Here is a 27,674-nt window from a genome sequence, read left to right as displayed (position 1 = left end):
TATTTTTTGGGTTTTTTTAAATGTGTTGGCTGAAGAAGGGGTTTGAGCCCAAAACGTTCCATATGTGGTATTTTGTTCTTTTTTTTTGTTTTGAAGGTGTTATTTTCATTTTTTATTATTACTTTTTACAGTCCACGGCTTCTAGCAGCCTAGTGTGCGGCTATGTGGTCTTGTGGGATGACACCCGTTTTCGGACCGGAAGGTCCTGGGTTCGAGACTCGCTCGGCGCATAGTTGAGCCATTGGAAAAGGCTCTTTACTCGCTTTATCTCATCGTACTCAGGTGTAAAATGAGTACCTGGCCGTTAACAGCGTTGTCTCTGTCCGAACAAAATGTAATATCGCCTAACAGGCGTCCTGTCCCGTCTTACATTTTAAGTGTTGCTGTTGGCCAGGGACCCCTTGTAAAGCGCTTTGAGCACGTTTAGTGGATATTGCGCTATATAAAAGCTCTATTCTTTTATTTTTTTTGTTAGTATTACTTCCCTCGTAATGACGCACAGTAACTGGGTCTAAACTATCGAAACAATGGCGGACGGCACTATCTCCATCACCGCCCTTATGAAATACTTCTCCGACGAGCATAAAAGTGTATCCAGAGGAGAAAAACATTATAAATCTGATCATGTTTTGACTTCTATACATTCTGATCAAATGACATGTGAGAAAGTTCTAGCCATCATGAAGAATAAAGACTACAGATTTGTTGTATCTCTGTCGTCTATCTGGGATTTAGTAATGTATTTATGTCTTTATGCCATTGTTGTTGGCTGAAGAAGATTTCGAGCCCGAAACGTCCGTGTTTGGTATTTTGTTCTTTTTTTAAGCTGTTATATTCATTTTTGTTTATTACTCATTACGAAGGAAGTGACGTCACAACAGTTGAACCCTATTTACGTGCCACTGTCGGCTGGGATCGTTTGTTATTGTATTATATGATATTTCATATCCTTTAATAAAATTAACCTTTTTGCCTCAATGGGCTTCTTGTTCCGTTGTGGTGCGCATCACCCCGCCACGTGATAAATTGAGTTATCGATAATAGGAAATGGTGAAACATTCCAACAAGGAAACCGTTTTACGACGTCGATGGCAAGAGGCCCGCGCTAAGTGGCGTGGCGATAGCCGATTGGTTGAAGACCACTGCGCATGAATACAAACGGATCTCTCGTGGTTCAAGTTTCAAGTAGCCGACCCGTTATGGTTTGACGAACGTATTGATGTTTTAATTGCGTTAACAACCGACACGACCCGATTATCGTTCGTGGCCGAAATAATAATAATGACGTGTGGCCATGTGGTCTAGTGGTAAGGCACTCGCTTTCGGATCGGAAGGTCCTGGGTTCGAGCCTGCCTCGCTCGGCGCATAGTTGAGTCCTTGGAAAAGACTCTTTACTCACATTCTCTCACCGTACTCAGATGTAAAATAAGTACCTGTGATGTTTTAATTGCGTTAACAACCGACACGACCCGATTATCGTTAGTGGCCAAAATAATAATCATAATGACGTGTGGCTATGTGGTCTAGTGGTAAGGCACTCGCTTTCGGATCGGAAGGTCCTGGGTTCGAGCCTGCCTCGCTCGGCGCATAGTTGAGTCCTTGGAAAAAAAAACAACTCTTTACTCACATTCTCTCACCGTATTCAGGTGTAAAATGAGTACCTGGCCGTTAACAGCGTTGTCTCTGTCCTGATAAAAAAATGCAATATCGCCTAACAGGCGTTATATCTCATTCTATATGTTACGTGTTGCTGTTGGCCAGGGACCCCTTGTAAAGTGCTTTGAGCACATTTAGTGGATATTGCGCTATATAAAAGCTCTTTCTTTTTTATATAACGATAATATAAATTATAACCCTCTTGCGAAGCCATTAAAAGAAAGGAAAGAAACATTTTATAACAGGAGGACAAGTTTAGTAACACCACCATCTTGGCTCAAAGAGAAATCTGTGGTCTTCAGTTGTGCATGCATGCAAAACAGACAAGGAATAACGTGAGTTAGAAAAGGGCCAGAAGACAATAATAGAGAATAAAAATAAAATTCTGTGGCGATGGGGCTTCGAACCCACGACCCGACTGTTACGGCGCGGCAACTCCGCCTGGCCACGAGAAGGACTCAAAATAGATACTACGTACATGAAACCACTTTATTTTGGAGTGGTGGATGGTGTCGATTGCAGAGCGTCCTTCTGGTGGCTAGGCGGAGTTGCCGTAAAAGTCGGGTCGTTGGTTTGATTCCGCATCGCCGCATAAATTCTATTCTCTTTTGTCTTCTGACAATTTTCTACTCGCTTCATTTCTTGTTATTATCAACATCAGTGCCTGCTTCACTCATATTTCTGAATAAATATTCACGAAAACAGATGCTCGTGGGATCATCACCCTTGTAGTCCTCAACGACATAATACCGTTTTGAGATGCTGGGTCGCAAATGTAAACTCGAAAACTTCTGGTCAACGTGCACATATCTGCAGGTCTGATAACTAGACGCAATTATAGGCTCGTTTTAACATTGTTGTGATGGAGAATATTCATTTTCGTTGGGTTGGGGTTATTTCCTTTACAACAATGAGCCCATAGCAATTTGGATTAGCAGACCTGTAAATAAGTACACGTTGCTTTGGATTGAAAGGTACTGGGTTCGAGCCTCGCTTGGCCCATAGTTGAGTCCTTTGAAAAGGCTCTTTACTCTCATTCTCTCGCCGTACTTAAGTGTGAAACGAGTACCTGACCGTTAACAGCGTTGTCTCTGTCGGGGAAAAAAATTTGTAATACCGCCTAACAGGCTTCATGTCTCGTCATACATGTTAAGTGTTGCTGTGGGCTAGGGGCCTTTTGTAAAACTGCTTTGAGCACGTTTAGTGGATATTACTCTTTATAAAAGCTCAACAATTTTTTTTCTTTTTCTGATAAATCATTAGAGGAAATCGCCTGTGACAAAAGAACTGGAATTACCAGCACATATCAAGTCCTGTTGCTTTTCGAGCGTATACAAATTCGTTTAGTCTCTAAATGAATAGTGGTTTTCCAATTCTCCTTAACTCCTTTTTCGCCATTTTGAGATATTAAGGATTACTTCCCCTAAAATTTCTCATTCGGTCTATTTTTTTAATCATGTTTAAACTTCAAATTCACACAAATCTAAGGAAATTCTTGTGCCATTTGATGCTTGAAATTAAATTTACATTTCAATTTATCTCATGGATGGAAGATTTCAAAAAGTAGAAAAATCGACTTACCGAGTTTAGGAAAATCAGCCTTCAAATTACTTTCGATTACTCGGTATCGATGTTTTTATTCTCGTATCGTATTTCAATTCACAACGGCGGCATATTCGATTCTATCTAAATGTCAAGTACCCGTCGCTTATTTTGTTGTTTTTGTTTTCCTTTTTAATGTTTCTTTTGTTATTTGTGTTTTATTATAATTTGTTTTTGAATTTTTTGTTCTCCTTGGGTTTAAAAAAAATTGTTTTGTTTTTGTTGTTTTGAAATTGTTTTATTGTTTTGTTTTTTTTGGCTGGATTTTGAGATGTCGGTCGTTTTACAATTTGATGCCTTTTTACTTTTGGTTATAGAAGAAACGATATTGACGTCACTGAGTTCTTTCTTATTGTTCTTAGCCATTCTTTGAGTAGTTCTCACTAAATTCTATCAATCAGGCTATTATACACGTTTAAGGTTACGCATAATTAGGTGTGTTGGTACATTAAATCCGGCTGGTGGACGTTGTGAATATTTAAACTAAACTTATAACACCAATAAAAACCGCATCACCATAATGTCGTACACGAAATTTAAGAAAAAAAGGCACATATTAAAAATATTAGTCAGAAAATTCGTCCCTTAAATATCGATCGATTAAAGAAATCATCCTGGCAAAACCTCTCACACCCGAGTCTCCACAAGTTTTAGTTATTGGTTCTCAAAGGGTTTCGTTGAGCCTCAAACGTTCCGTGTTTGGTATTTTTTTTCCAAGCTGTTATATTAATTTTTGTTCAATGCTTTTTACAGTCAAACAGCTTCTAGTAGTTCAATGTTCATTTTGAACCACTGATTCCAGACTCATCAACCGGAAGTTTGTATTATATCATGGGATCAAAAAAATGCCCAGAGCTAGAACAATCAAACGCCAAATAAAGTATCGCCAAGTACTTTTGTTATATACTGTTTTTCAATTGACGTCTCGTACAATAAAGATATTTATTTTGAATTCCAGACGAATTGATCAAAATCTCAAAACAATTAATGAAATATAACGAAATGCTCGTGATTAATCATCGATTGAGAAAACGCTGCATGTACACCAAACAATTATAAGGTTTCAAGCTCTTTCAATGCCATCAAAAATCCATAAATCTGACGTTCGGAAAACGTGTAGCTCTCTCTAGGCATGAATCTACTTACGTCAATAGAAATACCTCAGGACATAAAATCTCTTACAATTTTTTGAGAAATTGCTGTGCACTTATTGAGCAAAAATTAGTGAAAATAATATAGACTATAGATAGCATCAGTCACGTTAAAAACTTTTCTTTCCGGCGTAGTTTTCACTTTGGCCTCGGGTGTGTTCGATACTAAAATCCATAAGTGTTTTGATTTGATCGTGATAGACAAAGAATCGAATTTTTATTTATTCGATACCAAGGATGTCAAAAACATTGGCCAAGAAATGTACACATCGAGCGATTATTGTACCGGAACCGGAAATATTGTTGACATTGATATGTGTCATCTTGTCTAGATTTGCCCTGAGGTTTAGTTGTGATTGAACTGTTTTCTTGTTTAAATAGTGAAAGTAGCCGTGGCAACACCAGAATAATAAAGTGTAATTGTCTTTTTAATTCCATTCTGCTTTGTCTCGGTCTGCTATTGTTTGATACAAACCTTTCCCGATCTTTATTTTACTAAAACGAAAACAAAACAAAAGACGAAGAATAACAAAAGATAGAAAAAGCCCATTGAAAAATAGAACTAAAACAAAAAGAAAAACAAATTTAAAAAAATAATAAAATAAAAAGCAGAATAAAACGAAATCAGATCATGTCTTTATATTTGTGCGGCTATGTGGTCTAGTAGTATGACACTCGCTTTCGGAACGGAAGGTCCTGGGTTCGAGCCTCGCTCGGTGCATAGTTGAGTCCTTGGAAAAGACTCTTTACTAACATTCTCTCACCGTACTCAGGTGTAAAATGAGTACCTGACCGTCAACAGCGTTGTCTCTGTCGGAAATAAATTGTAATATCGCCTAACAGGCGTTTTGTCTCGTTCTACATGCTACGTGTTGCTGTTTGTTAGGGACCCTTTGTAAAGCGTTTGAGCACATTTTAGTGGATATTGCGCTATATAAAAGCTCTAGATTTTTTATTTTTTTTTATATTGAATACCCAAGTATGAAAAAATGACTGATTTGATTGTTTCAGGTGTAAAATGAGTACCTGGCTGGTCGTTCACAACGGTAGGTATCTCTGTCCGAACAAAAAGATTGTAATATCGCCGAACAGGCGTCAGGGTGTCACACCCTACATGTTAACTCACTCAATCCGGGAGACATTTGCTACTTTTCAAAGTTATAAAAAAATGTTTTAAAAATGAGCATGTACATAGATAGTTTTATTCAACTGCCATTAACATGCACACTCTAAAAACATTAAAAATAATAATTAAAAAAAAAAAACAATTATTTTTAAGAATTATTTTTTAAAATATAGTTTTATTCAACTACCATTAACATGCACAAACTAAAAACAATAGCTTTGATACTACGCCTATAATTTGTCTCAGAAAAATGTAATAAATAGGCATGGGGTAAAAGTAACCCGGGTAAACTATGGATATAGTCGGTGTTAGAGTTGAGTGAGTTAAACATTGCTGTTGGCCAGGGACCCCTTGTAAAGCGCTTTGAGCACGTTTAGTGGATATTGCCCTATATAATTTTACACCTGAGTACGGCGAGAGCACGGTGAGAGAATGTGAGTAAAGAGCCTTTCCCAAGGACTCAACTATGCGCAGAGCGAGGCAGGCTTGAACCCAGGGCCTTCCGATCCGGTAGCGAGTGTCTTACCACCAGACCACGAAGGTCCACAAACCTGGGAGTTACGTAAAGTCTTTTCCCTACTTTGGAAAATCCCATGTTTTAAAATTTGTCTAGAAAAGTCGTCCTTCAAGTATCGATCGATTTAATTGACCCTCATCTTGGAAAAAAATCAAACCCTCTCAAACCTGGGACTTCGTGAAGTCCCAGGTTTGAGAGGTTTTAATTTTTTGCCAAGATCGATACTTGAAGGACGAGTTTTCTAGACAAATTGCGGTGTGTCTTTTTTACGAAACCCGCCGAAACCCGACGAAACCCGACGAATCCCGACAAAGTTATGGGAAGTAGTTAGCAGTGGGGAGTGAACCTGGGACTGGGTTTCGGCGAGTTTCGTAAAAAAGAATTAGTGCTTTTTTACGAAACCCGCCGAAACCCGCCGAAACCCGGCAATATCAAGCAATGTTATGGGAAGTAGACAACTGTGGGGAGTGAACTCGAGACTCAGGGAAGTGTACACCAGTCGGGAGTGAACCTGAGACTATGGTTATCGGCGGGTTTCGGCGGGTTTTGTAAAAAAAGACACACCCGACAAATTGTAAAATAAGGATTTTGATAATAGCATCGAAATCAAGGATCGATATTGCTTTTAAGTACAATTCAGTACCTACTCCAACATCGACGATTATCCCGCCCTCTTTGGATGTTATTTTGAACTCTTCTAACGGTGACGAGAACATTTCTAAAATGTGACCTAATTTAAACGGAGTCATTTGTTTGTTCAATTGATCAATATTATGTGAACTAACTATTTTCTTGCCATTCTGAATATAAAAGGCGTTCTAAGAGTTAGAAGATAATGGTTCCCCTATAACTCAGTTAGTTGGTAAGCAAAGGGGCCGTATCGGTGAGGTCGAGAGTTTCTTTTTGGACCTCTCTCTCTCTCTCTCTCTCTCTCTCTCTCTCTCTCTCTCTCTCTCTCTCTCTCTCTCCTGTCCAGTCAGCAGTGCTCAGAGCTTGTGTTTTACACGAGAATAATCGCTATATTATTATTATTATTATTATTATTATTATTATTATTATTATTATTATTATTATTATTATTATTATTATTATTATTATTATTATTGGGTAGCTGGTTCTTTGAGATCCGGCGAAAAGGACTATCCGAAGGGTAGCAATACATTACTACTATCCATTTAATGCTATAGACAGTATGAAGTTGACGTCACTCAGGTGTTTGTTAGTGCTTTTTGCCATCCACGTTTATGAGTAATTCTCACTAAAAACTGTAGTAACCAGACTATAAACGTTCAAGATATCCCATTGGTTTTTGTGTTGGTCCGTTATACTTCCGGATGGCAATGTTTTGAGTTTCCTTGCCAAGCGCATACTATCTATATAAAACCGGCTCCATGGATCTGGTCACTCTAAAGGGCTACTTAAAGTCCAGGCGAGATGACTTGGCCGTGCTATAAAATCTTTAAAAATTAACCAGTGGCCATTAGCCAAGTGTGAAATAAATTCCTGATTGCTACAACTCCTGCTTAACAAAAGCCCGTTTCTCTCTGATCTTAATCAGGAAACCAACCGGTAGGCAGTCCCAATCATCAGTAATAAACCCCGAATGTCTTTCTTCTAGCAGTCACTTCAATATTTAATATTAAGGCAATGGGCCATAGAGTTAATAAGGCAATAGAAGTCCAACGACGGATATGAAGACAATGAAATGCCGATGAAATACGTTGGAAGATGGCGTCGGTCGCTTTTATTTTGTATGAGGAGTGAGTTCACCCGTGACACATTAGGGCGAAGAGAGTGAACATTTATCACAAATGAAAAAGAAGACAGGAATCCAGAGGGAGATTCTTCAATTGTTTTTCCGTGAGTTTCGTATAAACCCCTGAGGGCAATTTCAGATACAGTGTTATTAAGTCTTAATGTATTCAGCGATTACTTCTTAAGGATCGATACTAAACACCGCTAAGAAATGATTATAATTATAATTAAACTTTAACCACGATGAGTGTTAAGTGTTTTGTTGATAGATAAAAAGCATTTTTATTATCATTCTAAGGTAATGGAAAAGTATTAAGAGAGAGAGAGACACACACAGAGAGAGAGAGAGAGAGAGAGAGAGGGAGAGAGAGAGAGAGAGAGAGGGGGGGGGGGAAGAGAAAGAAGGTGGGCATGTGGTTGGATTTGAGACGGGAACAAAGGAGAGGGGGCAAAACGAGAAAGTAATTTGATGAGAGAGAGAGAGAGAGAGAGAGAGAGAGAGAGAGAGAGAGAGAGAGGGAGGGAGAAAAGTATATATTGTCACAGTAAAGGTTGTTCACAATTATCTTATTAAATTTTATTTTATTAAGAACCGAATTCATCTCACTCCAGTTATATTTCGGTAGGCTTAGATAAACTTTACCTTCTAATATTAGATCGTCTTTCCTTTTATAGCCTTCCCTCGAATTAATTTCTAATTAGTGAATACTTTTCGTTCTACATTCTGTCACGTAGCCACTTATTATAAAAGCTGATAGGTCTAACATTCGACACTCACTTTCTCTCCACAATCTATGCCGGACGGCCAGTCGCTCTATTCCTATATATATACTGGAAGATTTTTATCTTTTGGGACTTTGTAGATATTATATCTACACCATTAAGACGCCGGAGCTTTTAACTTTGATTGTATAATCTTCAAGGATCAAACCCAAGCCCGCTGTCAAAGGACTTCACAATAACTTCTTACCAATTGCCTGGAAGTGGAATTTTACGAGTCCGATCCTGTTATCAGAGGAATAGATCATCCAAGCCCATCAACTGCCTGGAAACGTAAACTTATGAACCTGACATATTATCATAAGTTACGTAAAATATTCATATCTCTATTTGTAACTGCCACGATCACTGTTTATCTCTTTTAATTAAATTTCATCATTATTTTTATTTCATTGTAAACAAATCGTTAATTGTTTTTCATTTATAGTAACTAGTAAATTCTGGGGCCTCATTCTACATATATCTTTATGCATAGTCGAGTAGCTCTTTACTCACTTGAGACCATGACATTTTGGAGGGGACACATATAAAGAATTGAATTTATTTAGTTACTTATATCTATTTCATCTAACTTTAAAGTTTAAATTGTAAAGCTCTTAATTGCCCCACTTGATCATATTTTAATTGAACTCCCTATTTACAGGATTAATTTTTTTTTTCTTTTTCATTTCTTCATTTAAATGGAATAGCAATTTATCCATTCATTCTTTCATTCAAATTGAATAGCATTTTATTGATTCATTCCTTCATTCATTTATTCATTTATAAATTATTCATTCATTCATTGTTCATTCATTTATTCATTCATTCATTCATTCATTCATCCATTCATTCGTTTATTCACTCATTTATCCAATCATTCATACATTTATTCCTCCCTTCATTCTTTCATTCATACATTATCCATTCATTCATTCATCTATTCACTCAGTTTTTCATTCATTCATTCATTCCTTGTCCACTTTGTTATTACATCACTCATTTCATTTTGTTGTTTGCCTCATTCATGAATTGTTTTCAATATGTTTACATTCCATAACGATTCATTCACCTGTCATCCAATCACTCAGTGTTGTGAACACATTTTGTAACTATTGTAAATCTTACGATATTTTATTGTTTTGTATTTCAGACATCACTGTTAAACACTCTTCAATGCCTAATTACAATTGTTGAACAACCATTGAACAAGAGAGAGGTCCCAGCCACGAACTGAGTTGGTAAATATATCCTTCATTATTCTCTTTTACATGAGTTGGGCATCACATAGTAACTATAGACATCGTGATTTGTTTTGCATAGTGATTTGTTTTAAATGCATTTTTGGCATATTACTGTTACCGAAAACCACTTATATATTATGTTCTGAAAAGTGAGTCTTTAAAAACTAAATAATAATAAAAGGAGTCTACTAGCCGTCGTGTTATATTTAGTGATAGATAACTTGGGATTATTTTGGCATCCTATTATTGTTATCACACTCTAGTATATTAGCGTCATTGCGAATAATTGTACACAAACTAACGACGAGTCACACACATTGGTGATACATTTTTCGTAGTAACATAGTTTAGAGTACACGCGATTGACACATTGTTATTGACACAAGTCATAATAACTCCGCATTGTATTGACACATTGCTTTATAAGATATAACGATAAAAGGCATCAAATTCAACATACATAATAAGTTGAAATAAGAGAGAGAGAGAGAGAGATTTCTTAAAATAGAACAGTTCATTCCAGTAAGTGTAAATAAATAAAACAGTCAGTAACAGTATCCTGTCAATATAATATATATAAAATATCGTAACTAATTTATTGCAACATGGAAGCATATAAAAGATACTTAAGTCTCGCAAAGGACTTAGAAATACCCCAGGAAAGAATATTTTCATGGTGCGAAGAGAAAGTAAAAGAAGAAAAAGAACATGAAAGAATTCGTAGAGAAGAAAATGAAGAAAGAATACGTAGAGAAGAACGAGAAGAAAGAGTCCAAGAAAGGGAACTAAAAAGACAAATAGCTTTAGCAGAAGAAGAAACCAAAAGGACCCAAATGATGCTGGAAATTGAAAAAACAAAAACCGGTCATGAAAGAAAACATAATAATAGTGATGAATTTTTCGTGAAACTTCCACGCATGCCAACATACGATGAACGCTCAGACTGTCTAGAATCCTTCTTACACCGATTCGAAGTTCAGGCTAAAGGTTATCGTTGGCCAGAAAGCAAATGGGCCACAGCCTTGATTAACTGCTTATCTGGAGAACCGCTAAAAGTTTTCTATACCTTAACAACTGAAGATGCAGATGATTATGGTAAAATTAAAGACGCTCTACTAAAAAGATTTAGATTAACGGAAGATGGTTACCAGGAAAGGTTTCACACTGCAAAACCGGAAAGTGGAGAAGACTTTAATACATTCGTGAACCGAATTACTCAATTTCTAAATCGGTGGCTTGAGTTGGCAAACGTAAAACAAGACGACTTTGCAGGCCTTTACTATCTCACGCTGAAGAATCGAATCTATCAAGCTTGCAACCCAGATTTAGTCGCATTCTTTAAAGAGAGAAAGCCAGAAAACTTGGACAAATTAAAAATCTACGCAGAAAACTTTAACAGCGCACATCCATTGACACCCCTTAGCAGAACATTGAAGGAACCATACTACGCTGCTGCTGCTCAGAGTCCATGTACACCTAAAGTACAATACTCAAATAGAACGAGCCGATCAATCACTCGGAACACGCAAGTGAAACAAGATGATCATAGTAACAAACCATGGAACAAACAGTTCAATAGAGACCATAGCCGATCCTATCAAAACAAAACAAGAAATAGCACTGACAATAATACTGAGTATAAGAAAACCAACAAACCTATAATTAAATGTCAATATTGTGGAATGAAAGGCCACACAGCAGACAAATGTTACAAAATCGTGGGATATCCAAAAGAAACTGCAAATGCATCACTCCAAACAAGTGTAAACAATCAGACACGAATAATGTCAGGAAAAATATAAATGTGTATTGCGTGAAAGGTATGTCACTTTTAACACAAACTCACAAATCAGGATCGCTATTTTTTTGTGAAGGCAAAGCTAATGGAACTGATTGCAAAATATTGAGAGACACAGGATGCAGTACAGTAGGAATAAAAGCATCTTTGATCAATGACGAAGACAAAACTGGAAAAACGGTACAATGCATCACATTCAGTGGCACAGTCGAAACCTTTGAAACAGCTAATGTGTACATAGAAACTCCATACTATACAGGAATAGTGGAATGCTGTATACTTCCCAACCCCGTCGCTGATGTTATTGTTGGCAATATAAAAGGTCTTAAAGACAACCCAAAAGATGTAAAAGAATGGTCATTAACCCAAGAAACAGCTTGTCTAGCAGAAACAAGAAAGATGACTAAGACAACAGAGAAGCCAATGACTATTTCTCTTGAACCACAACAATTTGACAGGAACACGTTCATTGAAGAACAGAAAAAGGACCCGACTTTAACATCATATTTCAATATCGCAAACAAAGGGACGAAATCAAAAGTTGAATACATCATTGAAAAAGATATTCTGTTCAGGTTACATAGGAAAAGAAACAAAATAGCTAAACAACTGGTCACGCCGAGTATTTACAGAAACAAAATCCTTGGAATAGCGCACGATTCAATAACTTCTGGACATCTTGGGAGCTCTTCCACATTGAAGAGAATATCCGAGAATTTCACATGGCCTGGAATTACTAAAGACGTCCGAGAATATGTGAAATCTTGTGACACATGCCAAAGAAGAGTCGCAAAAGGCAGAATACCGAGATTGCCATTAGAGACAACCCCAGTTATTGAAAAAGTTTTTCAAAAAGTTGCAATTGACATTATAGGCCCTTTAACAAAATCAGATAGAAACCATACACACATACTAACACTAGTCGATTACGCAACCAGGTGGCCAGAAGCGATAGCATTGAAATCAACTACATCGGATCACATAGCTGAAGCATTGATGACAATTTTTACTAGAATAGGCATACCAAATGAGATACTGTCGGACAATGGACCCCAATTTACATCACATATGATGCATGAAACCATGAAACTCATGGGAATCCAACACTCATTCACAACTCCCTACCACCCCAAGCAAATGGTCTTTGTGAAAGATTTAATGGCACTCTAAAGAATATGTTAAGAAAAGTGTCAGCAGAAAAACCAGATGATTGGGACAGATACTTACCAGCAATCCTATTTGCATATAGAGAAATACCCCAAGAATCTACAGGCTACTCCCCATTTGAGTTGATGTATGGACGATCACCTCGCGGCCCGATCAATATAGTAGCCGACATTTGTAAAAGGAATGAGGAGGACAATAACGAAATTATGTTTGCTTACGAATATGTAAGAAACCTGAAAGACAGAATAGAGGATACATGTAAGCTAGCACAGGAATCCGTCACTAAAAAAGCAGAGAAATACAAGGAATACTCCGATAGAAAAAGCAAGTCAAGAAAATTTGAGATTGGTGACAAAGTACTAATACTCTTACCGATGACTCGAGTAAACTTTTAGCTACATGGAAAGGAACATTCAAAATAACAGCAGTAAAATCTAATGTTAATTACGAGATTAAAATTAACAACACAACAAAGACATTCCATGCAAATACGCTAAAAAAGTATTTTGATAGAGACACAGTGTCGCAACCTATGTTTACTAATATCGAAGCTTCAAATGCAGGATTAGTCATACCGTTGGTCATGGGACACAGACACCCGAGACAGAAAAACAAACAAAAATCGCACAATTGCAACCACCTAAGACAAAAAAAGAAGTACGCAAAGTACTTGGGCTCCTAAATTTTTACAGGAAATACATTTACAACTTCGCGCACATCGCGACACCGCTAACAAATCTGACAAAGAATGGGTCACCGAACAAAATTGTTTGGACAGAAGTGTGTCAGAATAGCTTTAACCAATTAAAGGCATTACTCTGTTCAGAACCAATTCTTAAATTACCCGACATATCAAAAGAATTTGTTGTAAGAACTGACGCGTCTGATAAGGGCATCGCAGGTGTACTATTACAGGAACATGAGGGAACTCTAATGCCTTGCTTATATGCAAGCAGAAAATTATTGGACAGAGAATCACGATACTCTGTAATAGAGCGTGAAGGACTGGCCATCGTCTTTGCTTTAAAGACATTCAGCAGATATCTACTGCTAAAAGAGTTTGTGGTCGAAACGGACCATAAACCACTCACGTACATAAGAAATAACAAAATGAATAATAGTAGAGTACTAAGGTGGAGTCTATTTTTGCAAAATTACACTTTCAGTATCTCTCACATACCAGGCTGTGAAAATATTCACGCCGACCTACTTTCTCGATTAGTATAAACACGTGAGAAGGGTATAACTTAACCTCCCATGCATACTGTTAGTTACCTCGCAAACTATGCCAAATCAGAACGCACAATTTCGATAATTTTATTTGTAAACATGATGACCCAACTTAATGTAACATTGAGTATTGTTTGGATATATATACCATACCCATTCATGATTTGGGAAATCTTCTCTTTATCTATCATTGTTATGAATTTTCACTCATTTATGATTAATAATTGAAATGTCAATATTTCATTTACATTTTCATTCATTTCATTTAGTAAATTACCTTCATATCATCGACTTAAATCATGCTTCATTGCCATCACTATTGTTTATCACAATGATTTGTAATCACATTGCCATCATGTTGTTCATCACAATGATTTGTAATCACAATCTTTCATTGTTATTGTCACCCATTCATATACCTACGTTAATATAAACATTTCCATGTCTAGTTAATAAATAATTTAATTGTAGCACAAATCATAACAATGGATTAATGCTAGAGTATCATGATAGTAAATTTACTTCCGTTTGTAAAATCTATCTTTCCCATAATGGTTAAAGAGTATATTTTAAACGTGGGAGGGGGGTGTCACAGTAAAGGTTGTTCACAATTATCTTATTAAATTTTATTTTATTAAGAACTGAATTCATCTCACTCCAGTTATATTTCGGTAGGCTTAGATAAACTTTACCTTCTAATATTAGATCGTCTTTCCTTTTATAGCCTTCCCTCGAATTAATTTCTAATTAGTGAATACTTTTCGTTCTACATTCTGTCACGTAGCCACTTATTATAAAAGCTGATCGGTCTAACATTCGACACTCACTTTCTCTCCACAATCTATGCCGGACGGCCAGTCGCTCTATTCCTATATATATACTGGAAGATTTTTATCTTTTGGGACTTTGTAGATATTATATCTACACCATTAAGACGCCGGAGCTTTTAACTTTGATTGTATAATCTTCAAGGATCAAACCCAAGCCCGCTGTCAAAGGACTTCACAATAACTTCTTACCAATTGCCTGGAAGTGGAATTTTACGAGTCCGATCCTGTTATCAGAGGAATAGATCATCCAAGCCCATCAACTGCCTGGAAACGTAAACTTATGAACCTGACATATTATCATAAGTTACGTAAAATATTCATATCTCTATTTGTAACTGCCACGATCACTGTTTATCTCTTTTAATTAAATTTCATCATTATTTTTATTTCATTGTAAACAAATCGTTAATTGTTTTTCATTTATAGTAACTAGTAAATTCTGGGGCCTCATTCTACATATATCTTTATGCATAGTCGAGTAGCTCTTTACTCACTTGAGACCATGACATATATATATATATATATATATATATATATATGAAACCTCTTTATAATTCCTCAAGAAAACGACCAGGACGTATAAAGTAAGGAAGAAGGAGGATGGGAATAATAATAATAATAATAATAATAATAATAATAATAATAATAATAATAATAATAATAATAATAATAATAATAATAATAATAATAATAATAATAATAATAAGAAGAAGAAGAAGAAGGAGGAGGAGGAGGAGGAGGGGGAGGAGGAGGAGGAGGAGGAGGAGGAGGAGGAGGAGGAGGAGAAAAGTAGAAGACATAACAAGGAAAGGTATAAAATGACATAGTTTCCCATCAATTAAAATCTATTTATAATCAAGGAATGTTTAATCACGCTCCTTATCACGTGATGGTTATTGCGTTATTTGTATCTACTGCAGCTGTACTTTGTAAATACACGTATTAAAAATTCTGACCAGAGAATCCGTCCTTCAACTATACATCGATTGAATTGACATCACCGTGGTAAAATCTCTCAATACTGAGTCTTCAATCACCAAAATTTAGGTTTGGGAGTGTCTTTTGCCAAGATGAGGTTCAATTTTGGATGAGTTTTCTGGCCAAATTTTGTGTTGTTCAGATTACGAAAGTATAAAAGTTAACCTTTGGTCTTAATTAGAAATGATGAGTTTTGCGATATGGACTACACAGGGTTAATCTTTAGTCGAATTTGGAAATAAGGATAATGTTAAATGCTCAATATTCCACGAGCTCATGTTACTGACTATGGGGTGAGAGGGTTAATAATCGTATTCGTCGCGCGGCAAGAAATTAAATGGCAGTTGTTAGGATGCAGCCTTAGGTGGCTGACGAGATTATGGCAGTTGTCGGGATGCACCTGTAGATTGATGGTCAGATTATGACGCTATAGATAAATGAAAAGCTTCTAATTCTGATTCTAACTAGTTAACCGGCATACTCTGTATAAACGCGTATTTGAAATTTAGGCCAGAAAACTCGTTCTTCAAATATCCATCGATTCAAATATGACTTATTTGAGGGACGAGATTTCTGGCCAAATTTTTAAATACGTGTCTTTCCGAAGTAGGGTACTTTAGTGATTAATTTGGGGATCTGTGATGCTTTGATTGAAAACGATAACTTATCGAAGAGATCTGGATACCAAAATAGAATTTATGGCCAAGATTATGAGATATAATTTGAAATTACAAGTTTTAATAGGGAGAATGAATGGGATTAGCGATCCACTGTCTCAAAATAGTATTATGCCCAGACGAATCAGACTCCGAAAAATTCAAATAACAGAAAAAAAAGAAATATTTAACACGTGCCCACACAGAAAAAACATCTATTATCACCATCTCTGCTACTCACCTCAATAATCTCACACAACAATAATCTCCAAGCCCCCCCCCCCCTCCGTCTTTGCGCATCACATCTACACCTACATATACATTTATACACACGCGCACACACACACACACACATACACACACACACACACACAAGCACAAATTAGCACCGCAATAAACAACACAAAATATCCTCAACATACTTCGTTGCCCCGAAAAAGCCATTGCATCGGCTGAAACAAATTTGTAGGCAAGAAATGTTTTTAAAAAGGTGAGATTGTATATATCTTTAGGGTCTATTCCAATGGAAGACTGGAATAGCACAGGCGTCAGCCGCAGTGCAGTGCCGCAAAGTGATCTAGGGCGAGGTGACTTGCTCAAGGCCTCACAGCGATGCGGGTAGTCGAACTCGGTACCTTTTGGGTACGAAGCAAAGACCGTACCGCTGAGCCACGCTGCCCCCTAAAAATATAATAAATATTATATCTCTATTGTTTAGATAACACATTGTCATGAAACAGATAATTTCTGATCCTTCTGACATTATGTTCTGTCATATCTTATGACATTAAAATAGTTAAAGTTCATGTTTATATCACGCATGAAAAACGTGAGTTGTTATTTAGATGCGGAGCGCTTGGCCAAGAAAATCATAACATTACCATCCGGAAATGTAATGGTCCAACAAACAAAAATATGTGTATCCTGGAACGTTTATAGTCTGGTTAATACCGTTAAGTGAGAATTACTCATAAACATGGATGGCAAAAAGAAAGAAAAAAAAACAATAACAAAGACCTGAGTAACATCAACTTTGTTCTATTTATATTCCACTTTCACATCCTGAAGATAGCGAATGCCTGAAAGTTTATTGTAGAAATGAAAAAAAAACACACTTAGATTATATTATTTATAAATAGCTCCATTTAACAAAAAAGTTGAGCATTACTAGACCATGGCTTTTGTGTTTATAATTTCGATCTCTCTCTCTCTCTCTCTCTCTCTCTCTCTCTCTCTCTCTCTCTCACACACACACACACACAAATATATATATTATATATATATATATATATATATATTATATATATATATATATATATACAGAATGCAAATTGTCACTCCCATTTTTTGTGGCCGAGACGATTCGTTTCTGTGTCTTACACGTCTTCAGTCGGCGTAATCCATAGTAATGTCCGTAGAAATATATATATATATATATATATGGTATATATATATATATATATATATATATATATATATATATATATATATATATATATATATTTATATATATATATATATATATATATATATATTATATATATATATATATATATATTGATGGGAGTCAGCTGGAACCACATAGAGTATTCGACAATTTGTTGGAGAGAATTATCAATTTATTCTCACCTCGCTTTTTTTTACTGATGATTCCAAGATCTGGATGAAACAACGTTGTTGGAGAAAGTAAAAAAAATCGAACTTGTTCCCGTTGCGTGTGAGACGAGTGGTCCACCAACTGAGCTATCGGGACCCCAAACTAACGCGAAAGCCCTTATAATATTAGTACTCTAAATTATTGTTTTAACTGCCGTGCTCTTGAAAAACTTGTATTAAAAAATTTGGTCAGAAAACTCATCCTTCAAATATCGCTCAATTTAAATTACCCTGACCTTGGCCAAAACTCTCATAAATGTGACTTCGAGAATTCTTTAAGAAAATGGAAGGTTTGTGAGTTTTATTTGTCAAGGTGAAGGTAATTTAAATTGATCAATAGTTAAAGGACAAGTCTCAAGGCCAAATTTTAAAATATTATTTTTTTTCCAGAGTACGGCAGTTAAATGGTTGACGTCCTAAATTAGAATAGAATTTAATTACAATTTGAAAACTTTAATTAAAAATATTTAAAATTATAATAAAATTTGAACTAAACGACCCGACAATTACAGAAGACAGTGGGAGAATCACTGAAAAGTTAATGGACGCAAAGGTTTTTACTGTATTTAGTACGTAATGATTTCATAAGGGTATCAAACCAAGTACAAAATTTTTTACGGCTATGTAATCCTGTGGTATTGCACTCGCTTTAGGATCGGAAGGTCATGGATTCGAGCCTCGATAGGCGCATAGTTGAGCCCTTAGAAAAGACTCCTTACTCACATTCTCTCACCGTACTCGCGGGTAAAATGAGTTACCTGGCCGTTAACAGTGTGTGTGTCTCTGTTGGAAAATTGTAATGTCACCAAACCGACGTCATGTCTTGTTCTATATGTTACGTGTTGCTGTTTGTCAGGGATCCTTTGTATTAAAAAAAATATTTTGCAGGGTTGAACTTGATTGAATGAATTTTTTTTTAAATGCCATTCAGAGCCAATAGGCCAATGGAGCCGACGCTTATCCAACCTTATATATCGTGAAACGAACAACAGCAATTGCTTTGTTATTCTTTGGATATGAAGATTGTCTATCGCAAAGTACTTTCCGCTCGATCTAACAGACAGATATCTAATGAATGCGGAGTGGACAGGGGTCAGAACAAGTTTCAACCACCTGAAATTTATCTCTGTCCTTTTGCGCGTGAGGCGAGGGCTCTAAAAACTGACCTATCGGGACCTCGACTAAATTAATTAATTTGTAAGTCGCTGACTAATTTTTTCCTAATTTTTTTTCGCAGGTCAAAGGCCATAACACATTGTCACCATCAGATATTCAAAACTTGGAAAACGCCGGACGTCTCGTCAACAGCGATATTCAACATGAACTCGGACACTCTCGTGGCAACGTGTTGAACAATCTTCTTGGGGCTAGCTTGAAGCAATATAAGGAATCGTCCGAAGATCCTGCAAAACTTGAAAGTGACAGACTGTACTCGAATATAATCGATCTGGAATTACTCAACGATGCTGAAAAGAGTCACAAATCCTCGCCTGAAGGAGTTTCCCAATCGGATGCCCAGTCGCATGTTGCAAAGGAGTTAGCCACGCTAGATGATTCCGATAAAGACGAGAAGAGGGGTCTAGACTCCCTCGGGGGATTCAATGTTCACGGTGGCTGGAAAAGGGGTTTGGATTCTCTCGGGGGATTCAATGTTCACGGTGGCTGGAAAAGGGGTTTGGATTCTCTCGGGGGATTCAATGTTCACGGTGGCTGGAAGAAGAGGGGTTTGGATTCTCTCGGGGGATTCAATGTTCACGGTGGCTGGAAGAAGAGGGGTTTAGATTCTCTCGGGGGATTCAATGTTCACGGGGGTTGGAAAAGAGGGTTGGATTCTCTAGGGGGATTCAATGTTCACGGGGGTTGGAAAAGAGGGTTGGATTCTCTAGGTGGTTTTAACGTTCACGGTGGATGGAAAAGGGGTTTAGATTCTTTAGGTGGATTTAATGTTCACGGCGGTTGGAAGAGAGATGACGGAGAAAAAAGGGGCTTAGATTCTCTCGGTGGATTCAATGTTCACGGAGGTTGGAAAAGGGGTTTAGATTCCTTGGGTGGGTTTAATGTCCACGGCGGATGGAAAAGAGCCGATGCCCAGAAAAGGGGTTTAGATTCACTCGGTGGTTTCAACGTTCACGGTGGTTGGAAGAGGGGTTTGGATTCGTTAGGTGGTTTTAACGTTCATGGTGGTTGGAAACGAGGATTAGATTCACTGGGTGGTTTTAACGTACACGGGGGTTGGAAAAGAGCTGATGGCGAAAAAAGAGGGCTGGATTCCCTCGGTGGTTTTAACGTTCATGGTGGTTGGAAAAGGGGGTTAGATTCATTGGGCGGTTTCAATGTCCACGGGGGTTGGAAAAGAAGCATGGACGATTCACCCAGTGCTTGGAAAATTGAGGGATCAAATGCCAAGATGCTGTTAGATTTACTGAGGCATCCAAAAAGTAATGGAATTATAGATGACGATTCAAGCGGGATTGGTCCTAAGGCTATTGAGGGAGATTCGAAAAGTGATTAAGTCTAGATTGCTATGCCATGTCCTTAAAAATCAAGAGTGGTTTATAATTTCCAATACTGATTATCTCCCTTATTGTATGCCATTATGATATATATTGAGTATTATTCCCAAGAGAATGGGGGGGGATGGGGGGGGGGGTAGGGGGGGGCGGTCTCTTATATTATGTGATCCACCGTGTCAAAAAGGTATTATTTCGGGATGAAACAGATTCCTAAAGGTAAATTTAGAATTTAGCTGATGAGAAATTAAATATGAACTTTAAATGTTCTAAAATGTATGAAGTGGTTTTAATTCTCTAGAAAAGTGAGTGGAGCAGGCTCGTATGTTGATAATAACAAAAAGGAGGTGAGTAGTAAAGTGCCAGAAGACAATTGCCTTCTTCTTTCAGATTAATCCGCATTTTCATAATGAATGCCACATCTCCATGTTTCTCGTTTCAGAGCATCATCTTCATCCAGGCCCAGTTCTTTCATATCGTCCTTTACCTTATCCCACCATCTAGTCTTTGGGCGTCCCTTTTTCCTCTTTCCCGCTATTTATAAGTCCAATACTTTCCTTCCCACGTACTCCCCCTCTCTCGTCTCTTTACATGTCTGAACCAATTCAATATATCTTCTTTCATCTTTATTGATACATTCTTCCTCTTAGTCAACCTTCGAATTCGTTCATTTCTCATTTTATCTTTTCTTGTCCAGCCAAGTGACCATCTCAACATCCTCATTTCGCGGTGATCGGGGCTCGAACCCGCGACCTTACTGGTAGGACAACTCTATTGTGGAGTGGTGGATGACGTCGAATGCATAGCGTCCTTCACACGGCCAGGCGGAGTGTCGTGTCAGTAAGGTCGCGGGTTCATCGCCTCAAAATGTGTATTTTCTATTGTCTTCTGGTACTTTTCTATGAATGCTCTACCATAATGGAAAGACATTCAACCCAGTTTTTACCACTGCCATTTTAGAGGACTCTTTGAAAATAACACATTTCACAAAACAAGTCCTTCTCACAGAAAAAAATGAAATGTTATCTTTTGTTGTTTTTCGTTTTTTATTTTATTTCTTTAAATGTTTGGTCTCACATTCTGTGCTGCCGATTTTCTCCGATCACAGTTTTAAAACAGTTTCATTTTGAGTTGCCAAGATTCCTATTTGTAGATATGAATTACATTTACATCACAAGATTCATCCCGAAATAATAACGATTTGGCACGCTATCACATATTGTTGTGATTTAAAACCTCAATGGGTCCTCATTAAGGACAGTCTAGTGTAAACTGATACCTAAGATAAACATACGTTTTAATTCAGACCAATGTGGGAAAATCTCACAAAGAAACTGGACATATCAAGATAACTAGATTTGATATAAACCACTCTTTAAAGCACTTATGAAATAAAACATTAACAGATCATTCATTGGTGGAAATAAATAATGATTTTTTCTATCCCTAAGACATGAGGTTATCCAATTAAACTTGCACATGGTATCATGTCCGAATAAACTACTCAGATAAATTACTTTCAGTTCAAAGCCAATGAAACCAGAATGGGAAAATTTCAGTTTTTGATGATTATAAAATGAAACACGTTGTTTTCATTAAAAGCACATTTTTCAAATGACATGCTCTAACTAACGATTTAAGTTCCATTTTATGAATCAACTTCATCGGGAAATATTATACTTTTTAAAAATACTCACATTGATCTTATTTTGAACAGCCAGGTTTGTTTTTTTTTATTTTTAAAAATTAGGCTAGACATTTTTAAAAATAATGATCTCAAAATGGTATCTATCGAAATATTTATAAAAACTGAAGCTGTAAGATTACATGATTGATTTACTGTATCATATTTTATGCACTATATGTTTTGACATTATAGTTTTTGGTGACCGATTTAGCGTTGCAATTATTAATAGATTGTCTATACTTAACTACTTTTTGAGAAAATTAATAGATCATAAAATATAAAGTGGAGTCATTTGTTAATTTTCTTTTGGTTGATTTTTTTGTTTGTTTTTGTTTTGTATTTTGTATTTATGATAAATATTCAACATGACAATTACGAGCGTTTCCGATTCAACCTCAGTAATTTATCACACCTGTTGATTGATGGCGTAAGGTAAGGAATTTACAATTTGGCAATTAAAAGATAACCATTCAAATAGTAGCAGTAGTAGTAGCGTAAGGCTATATCTCCACGCTGGAAGTTTCCAGCCAGTCTTTAAATTCGTCACCGCAGTTGAGGACAGCCTCGAAACCTCCCGCCAATCTCGTCACAGGTCTTTTTAAAATGTTGCCCAAGAAATTTTGTTGATGTTATGTTTTGATAGATAATGATAATCTCCACTTTGTCAAATTGCTAGATTTAAAAAAAATCACAACAAAACAATGACGTATTTAAACTTTAGGATAGAATACATTTATTTATGTTATAAATCGATGGATTCAATGAATTTCCAACCTGATTTGAAACATGTCATAAGACGTCAAACGCTTAAAATACATCAATAGAAGTCAAGAACTTGAAATATGTCAAGAGACTTCAAAGACGTGAAATACGTTATAAGACGTCAAACGCTTAAAATACATCAATAGAAGTCAAGAACTTGAAATATGTCAAGAGACTTCAAAGACGTGAAATACGTTATAAGACGTCAAACGCTTAAAATACATCAATAGAAGTCAGGAACTTGAAATATGTCAAGAGACGTCAAAGACGTGAAATACGTTATAAGACGTCAAAGACTTAAAATACTCCATAATAAGACGTCAAAGACTTGAACTGCATCAAAGTCAAGGACTTGAAATACGCCAAAAGACGTCAATAAAAGTCAAATACTTTAAGAAGTTAAAGGCTTGAAATAATTTAAAAGAAGTTTAAATACTTTGCGTTGACAATTTAGACGTCTGCTTAATATATGGATTTTTGAAATAAAAGGTTTGTTTTTTGCCGATTGAAAACACGAATTTTGTATATGTCCAATAGAATGAGTAAAGAATTCGATCCTCAAATAACACAATACATCCCTTAAGCAAACCCTGGATATATATATATATATATATATATATATATATATATATATATATATATATATATATATATATATATATATATATAATATTATATTTATATATACGTAAATCTTTTCGGTTATATGCGAACTAAATATTTCTTTCTTTATATCTTTATAAGAATGATACAACGTACAATATATTTGCAGGTCTAATAACCTGATTTACCAATATTGTCATTTTATTTTACACACCCAACGCCGAATTAGATTTGCATTTAATATAGATCTAATTAATCTCATGTAACAAAATTTCTTTTAGTAAGAGCTGAAGACCTGTTTACAAAAGAAACCCTAACGAGGTAATTCTATAGAATCTTTGCTGGAATGGGTCAGGCAAAATGACAGTTCTGCCGTACTTTGGAAAAAGTCCCAGGTTTGAGGTTTTTTGCAAAGATGAGGGTCATTTAAATCGATCGATTTTTGAAGGACGAGTTTTCTGGCCAAAATTTTTAAATATGGGTTTTTTCCAAAGTACGGCAGTGTTCGTGCCTCGCTGTTTTGGTTTTCTGTTTATTTTTCTGTTGATTCGATAAAATATCATAAAAAACAGCAGATGTTTCTCTCCAAAGACAACAAACCAAACTGTGATTTGAAAAGTTAAGTTTTCTCTTCATCTTCATAGTGTTACCAATTTTTAAGTTAAAATCAAATAAAGAAACAGATTTTCAAATAGTTTGGACTTCACTTAATGTTCATTTATTTATTGATGTGTGTTCATTATAGACAATTTCTTAAATAATTAAAATTTCTTGTTACCTTCTTTACAACCAAAAGCTGTGATTTGAAATGGTTTTTTTTCTGTTAGAAAAAGACACGTTGAGCACAGTTCAAGTGGATATTGCGCTATATAAAAGCTCAGGGTTTTAAAAACGCTAGTATATAAAATGTTCCAGGTTTTATAAAATAAATACCGATAAATAACAATGTGAAATTGAATGTAAACTGCAATTTGATATACGAAAACAGATACTGTGGACGTTTCGCGTTTCCCCCTTTATTAACAAATCATAATGAATGAAACAGTACAGATTTATTTCATTCGTCTTTAGTGTTTCATTCATCATGTTTTGTTGATTAGGGGGAAACCCGAAATGTCAACATTATCTGTTTTCGTATATTAAATTGCAGGTTACATTCAATTTCATATTGTCATTTATTTCTTCGAGCTTCGAGCAGCAAGACTTACATTTTAAAACACCCCAAGCCGCCACGCTACTCGTATCTATACGTTGTTCTTTTTAACATTTTTATGTTTAATAATAATAATAATAATAATAATAGATCTTTATTGTCCATAAATATGGCAATTTGTCATTTAGTTACACTTGTTATAATGTTAAACGATAACTAAGATTGAACAGATATTTCACTCCTACTTATTCTCTCTCTCTCTCTCTCTCTCTCTCTCTCTCTCTCTCTCTCTCTCTCTCTCTCTCTCTCTCTTATTGAAATGCTGACGTCGAATCAGGAATCATGATTTCCTATCTGTTATCTTTTGATTTGTTTTATTTTTTTAATGTGCACGCACACAAGTTATGAGCCGTGAGTTATTTCTTTTACACGTTGAATTTTTATTCATGTTTATTTCGATTACTTTACCATGATATTCAATGGGGGAAAAAGACATAGATGAAAATCGCATATAAACTTTACACATATTTTTTTCACGGTCGGTCTTTACAAGTCTAGACTATTGTTTTATATCAAATCTTATTTTTAACCACTATGAGAAGCCAACATACTATAGTGTTGATGTATAAATCGTATACTGTTATACTTACTAACTTACTTAATCCTCTTCGGGCCTTGAGGCACATAGGGCATCCACCAGACATCTCCATTTTTTTGCGATCGGCTGATTTTGCGGTGGCTGTATATTTCAGGACAGGCCTGCTTCCTTTAATTCTTTCTCCATGGTCCTTCGCCAGGTTTCTTTGGGTCTTCCCCGCTTTCTCTTCCCATCTGCTGTCCAGTACAAGGCTGTCTTGGGAAGTGACCCTTTTTGAAATTCTTCTTTGTTTTCTTCATCTGAATCCTCTGTAGGTACGTAACATGTGAGGATTGATATACTGTTATAATAATACAAAAATACTAGCAAAAACCTTATTGTTTATTATTGATATGTTTTATTTTACACATTGTTGTAATCTTGACTGGAATCCTCTGCCAGACATATTGAATCCAATGATTGGCGTTACAACTTGTTTTTGTTTTTTTAAATTCTCCGTTACAATTATAAAAACATGTTGTTATTTTCAAACATATGCCGAAAAGAAAATTATAAAGATATACAAAGAAATCAAGACAATTTTTTGTCAAAAACTAGTGAACATCAAAGACTCAAACCGCCGTACATGATGATAATATAAAACCACAACTTTACACATTAAGAGCTGCTTTTGTCAGTATTATACCTTTCATACAACTTGTGATGGGGAAAATTGTACAGGTGAAAAAATGTTCCTCATAATATTATCTTAACAATTTGAATGTGATTTGTTTATTTTTTTTTTTGTTGTTTTTTTTTTTGGTGTTAAAATTGAATGTTTATCAATAATTTTTAACATAATATAACAATACCTTATATATTTATTATTTCGCCGTTTGTCCTACTTATTCCATCAATGATTGTTTTAGACCCCTTTATCATTATTTCAATAATTACATAATTTGAATTATTATTAATTTGCCAAGGTCAGGACAATACAAATGCAATTATTGTCACTGGAATATTACAATTTGAGTATCTAACAAATTTGCCCTAAAAAAACTCCAAAGTGATGAAAATGATATATATTTTTTTTCTTCCAGTTTCTAGGAAATACGAAATGTATTGTGAAAAACGATGAACAAATCTTTTTATCAGTAATAAAACAGTAAATATATTTCAAATGAATTGAGTATAATATTACATATAAGCTACGGATTGCTGTTATAATTTGTTTGGTTCTCATGCAATACTTGTTTTCCTTGCACCCGCTTCTAAGTTTTCCCACGGTGATATCATAATTTATTCAAAACAAAGACAACCGAAGGATTCAAAATGATTTTTTTATGTAGAATTATAAATGTATGAATTAATATGCATTATGGTTTAAACCCTTTGTTCTTTGGTGAATAGGAACCTACTTCTATCTTTTCATGTTGATTTTTAAAATATTTACATAAAGACAACAGAATAACCCAAAAGGATATTTATGTAGAATTTTAAATATATGGATAGCAAGCAATTGCTATTGTCTGTTTCACGGTATAGAAACCGGGATAAACTCCGACTCCAAGGGCCGAATGGTTCTAATAGACTACTTTAAATATTTGAAGTAATTTGTGTTGGAGCTACAAGATTTTGTTATGTGATCGACACGAATCGATTCAATCTGCTCCTTGTTGAAGCTATTTCTTTAAAAATTAGATAAAAACAACACCATAACTCTTACGTTTTTATTTAGAGTTTTGAATTCATACGTTTTTATTTTAAACCATTTTTCTCCTTTGGTCAACACGAACTCGCTTGTATATTTTCCATATGAAAATAATTTATTTCAATAAAGGCAATAGTAGAATCCAAACGGTTTTTATTACGATTTTTTAAAAAAAGGAGAAATTTTATTTTTATAAACTCCTAAATTAAATCAATACTGAAAATAAGTTGACACTCGCAGGTCATAATTTGGACACTTTAGAATCATCAGAGACAATTTGAAGTTTCAAAACACTCTAAGAATCAAATTTTTACCTCAAGCAATAGCTTTAGCCAGAATGACTCACTTTACGGCGTAGCACTGCGGCGGACGTCTTAGCTAAACTTTACAGTCAAACTTCCCCTTGGGATATATAAAATGGATATTTTTCAATTTTGCTTTCAATTTGCTTTCAAATTAATATTTTCTATAACAATTGCCATGTTACCAATTCATGATTTCATATAATCGCGCACGCTTTGAACTTTGAACTTAAAATAACGG

General features: G+C 35.6%; 1 protein-coding gene across 2 annotated transcripts in view; it reads left to right on the top strand.

Moving 5' to 3' along the window:
• LOC144969881 (uncharacterized) overlaps positions 1 to 22,621 on the top strand; it is a 97,997-nt gene extending 75,376 nt beyond the window's left edge. Inside the window, exon 3 of one of the 2 annotated variants that reach the window (XM_078908918.1) lies at positions 19,363 to 22,621. In XM_078908918.1, coding sequence (XP_078765044.1) covers positions 19,363 to 20,637 — 1,275 coding nt within the window. In that variant the 3' untranslated portion in view covers positions 20,638 to 22,621. The remainder of the gene's footprint in view (positions 1 to 19,362) is intronic. The other variant, XM_078908917.1, reaches the window with a different exon arrangement.
• The last annotated feature ends 5,053 nt before the right edge of the window (positions 22,622 to 27,674 follow it).

This window comes from Berghia stephanieae, chromosome 4 (genome assembly GCF_034508935.2).
Source record: "Berghia stephanieae isolate SIO BIC M18660-M18661 chromosome 4, UCSD_Bste_1.3, whole genome shotgun sequence".
NCBI classification, from domain to species: Eukaryota; Metazoa; Mollusca; class Gastropoda; order Nudibranchia; family Aeolidiidae; genus Berghia; species Berghia stephanieae.
This window is presented reverse-complemented; position numbering and strand designations above follow the sequence as displayed.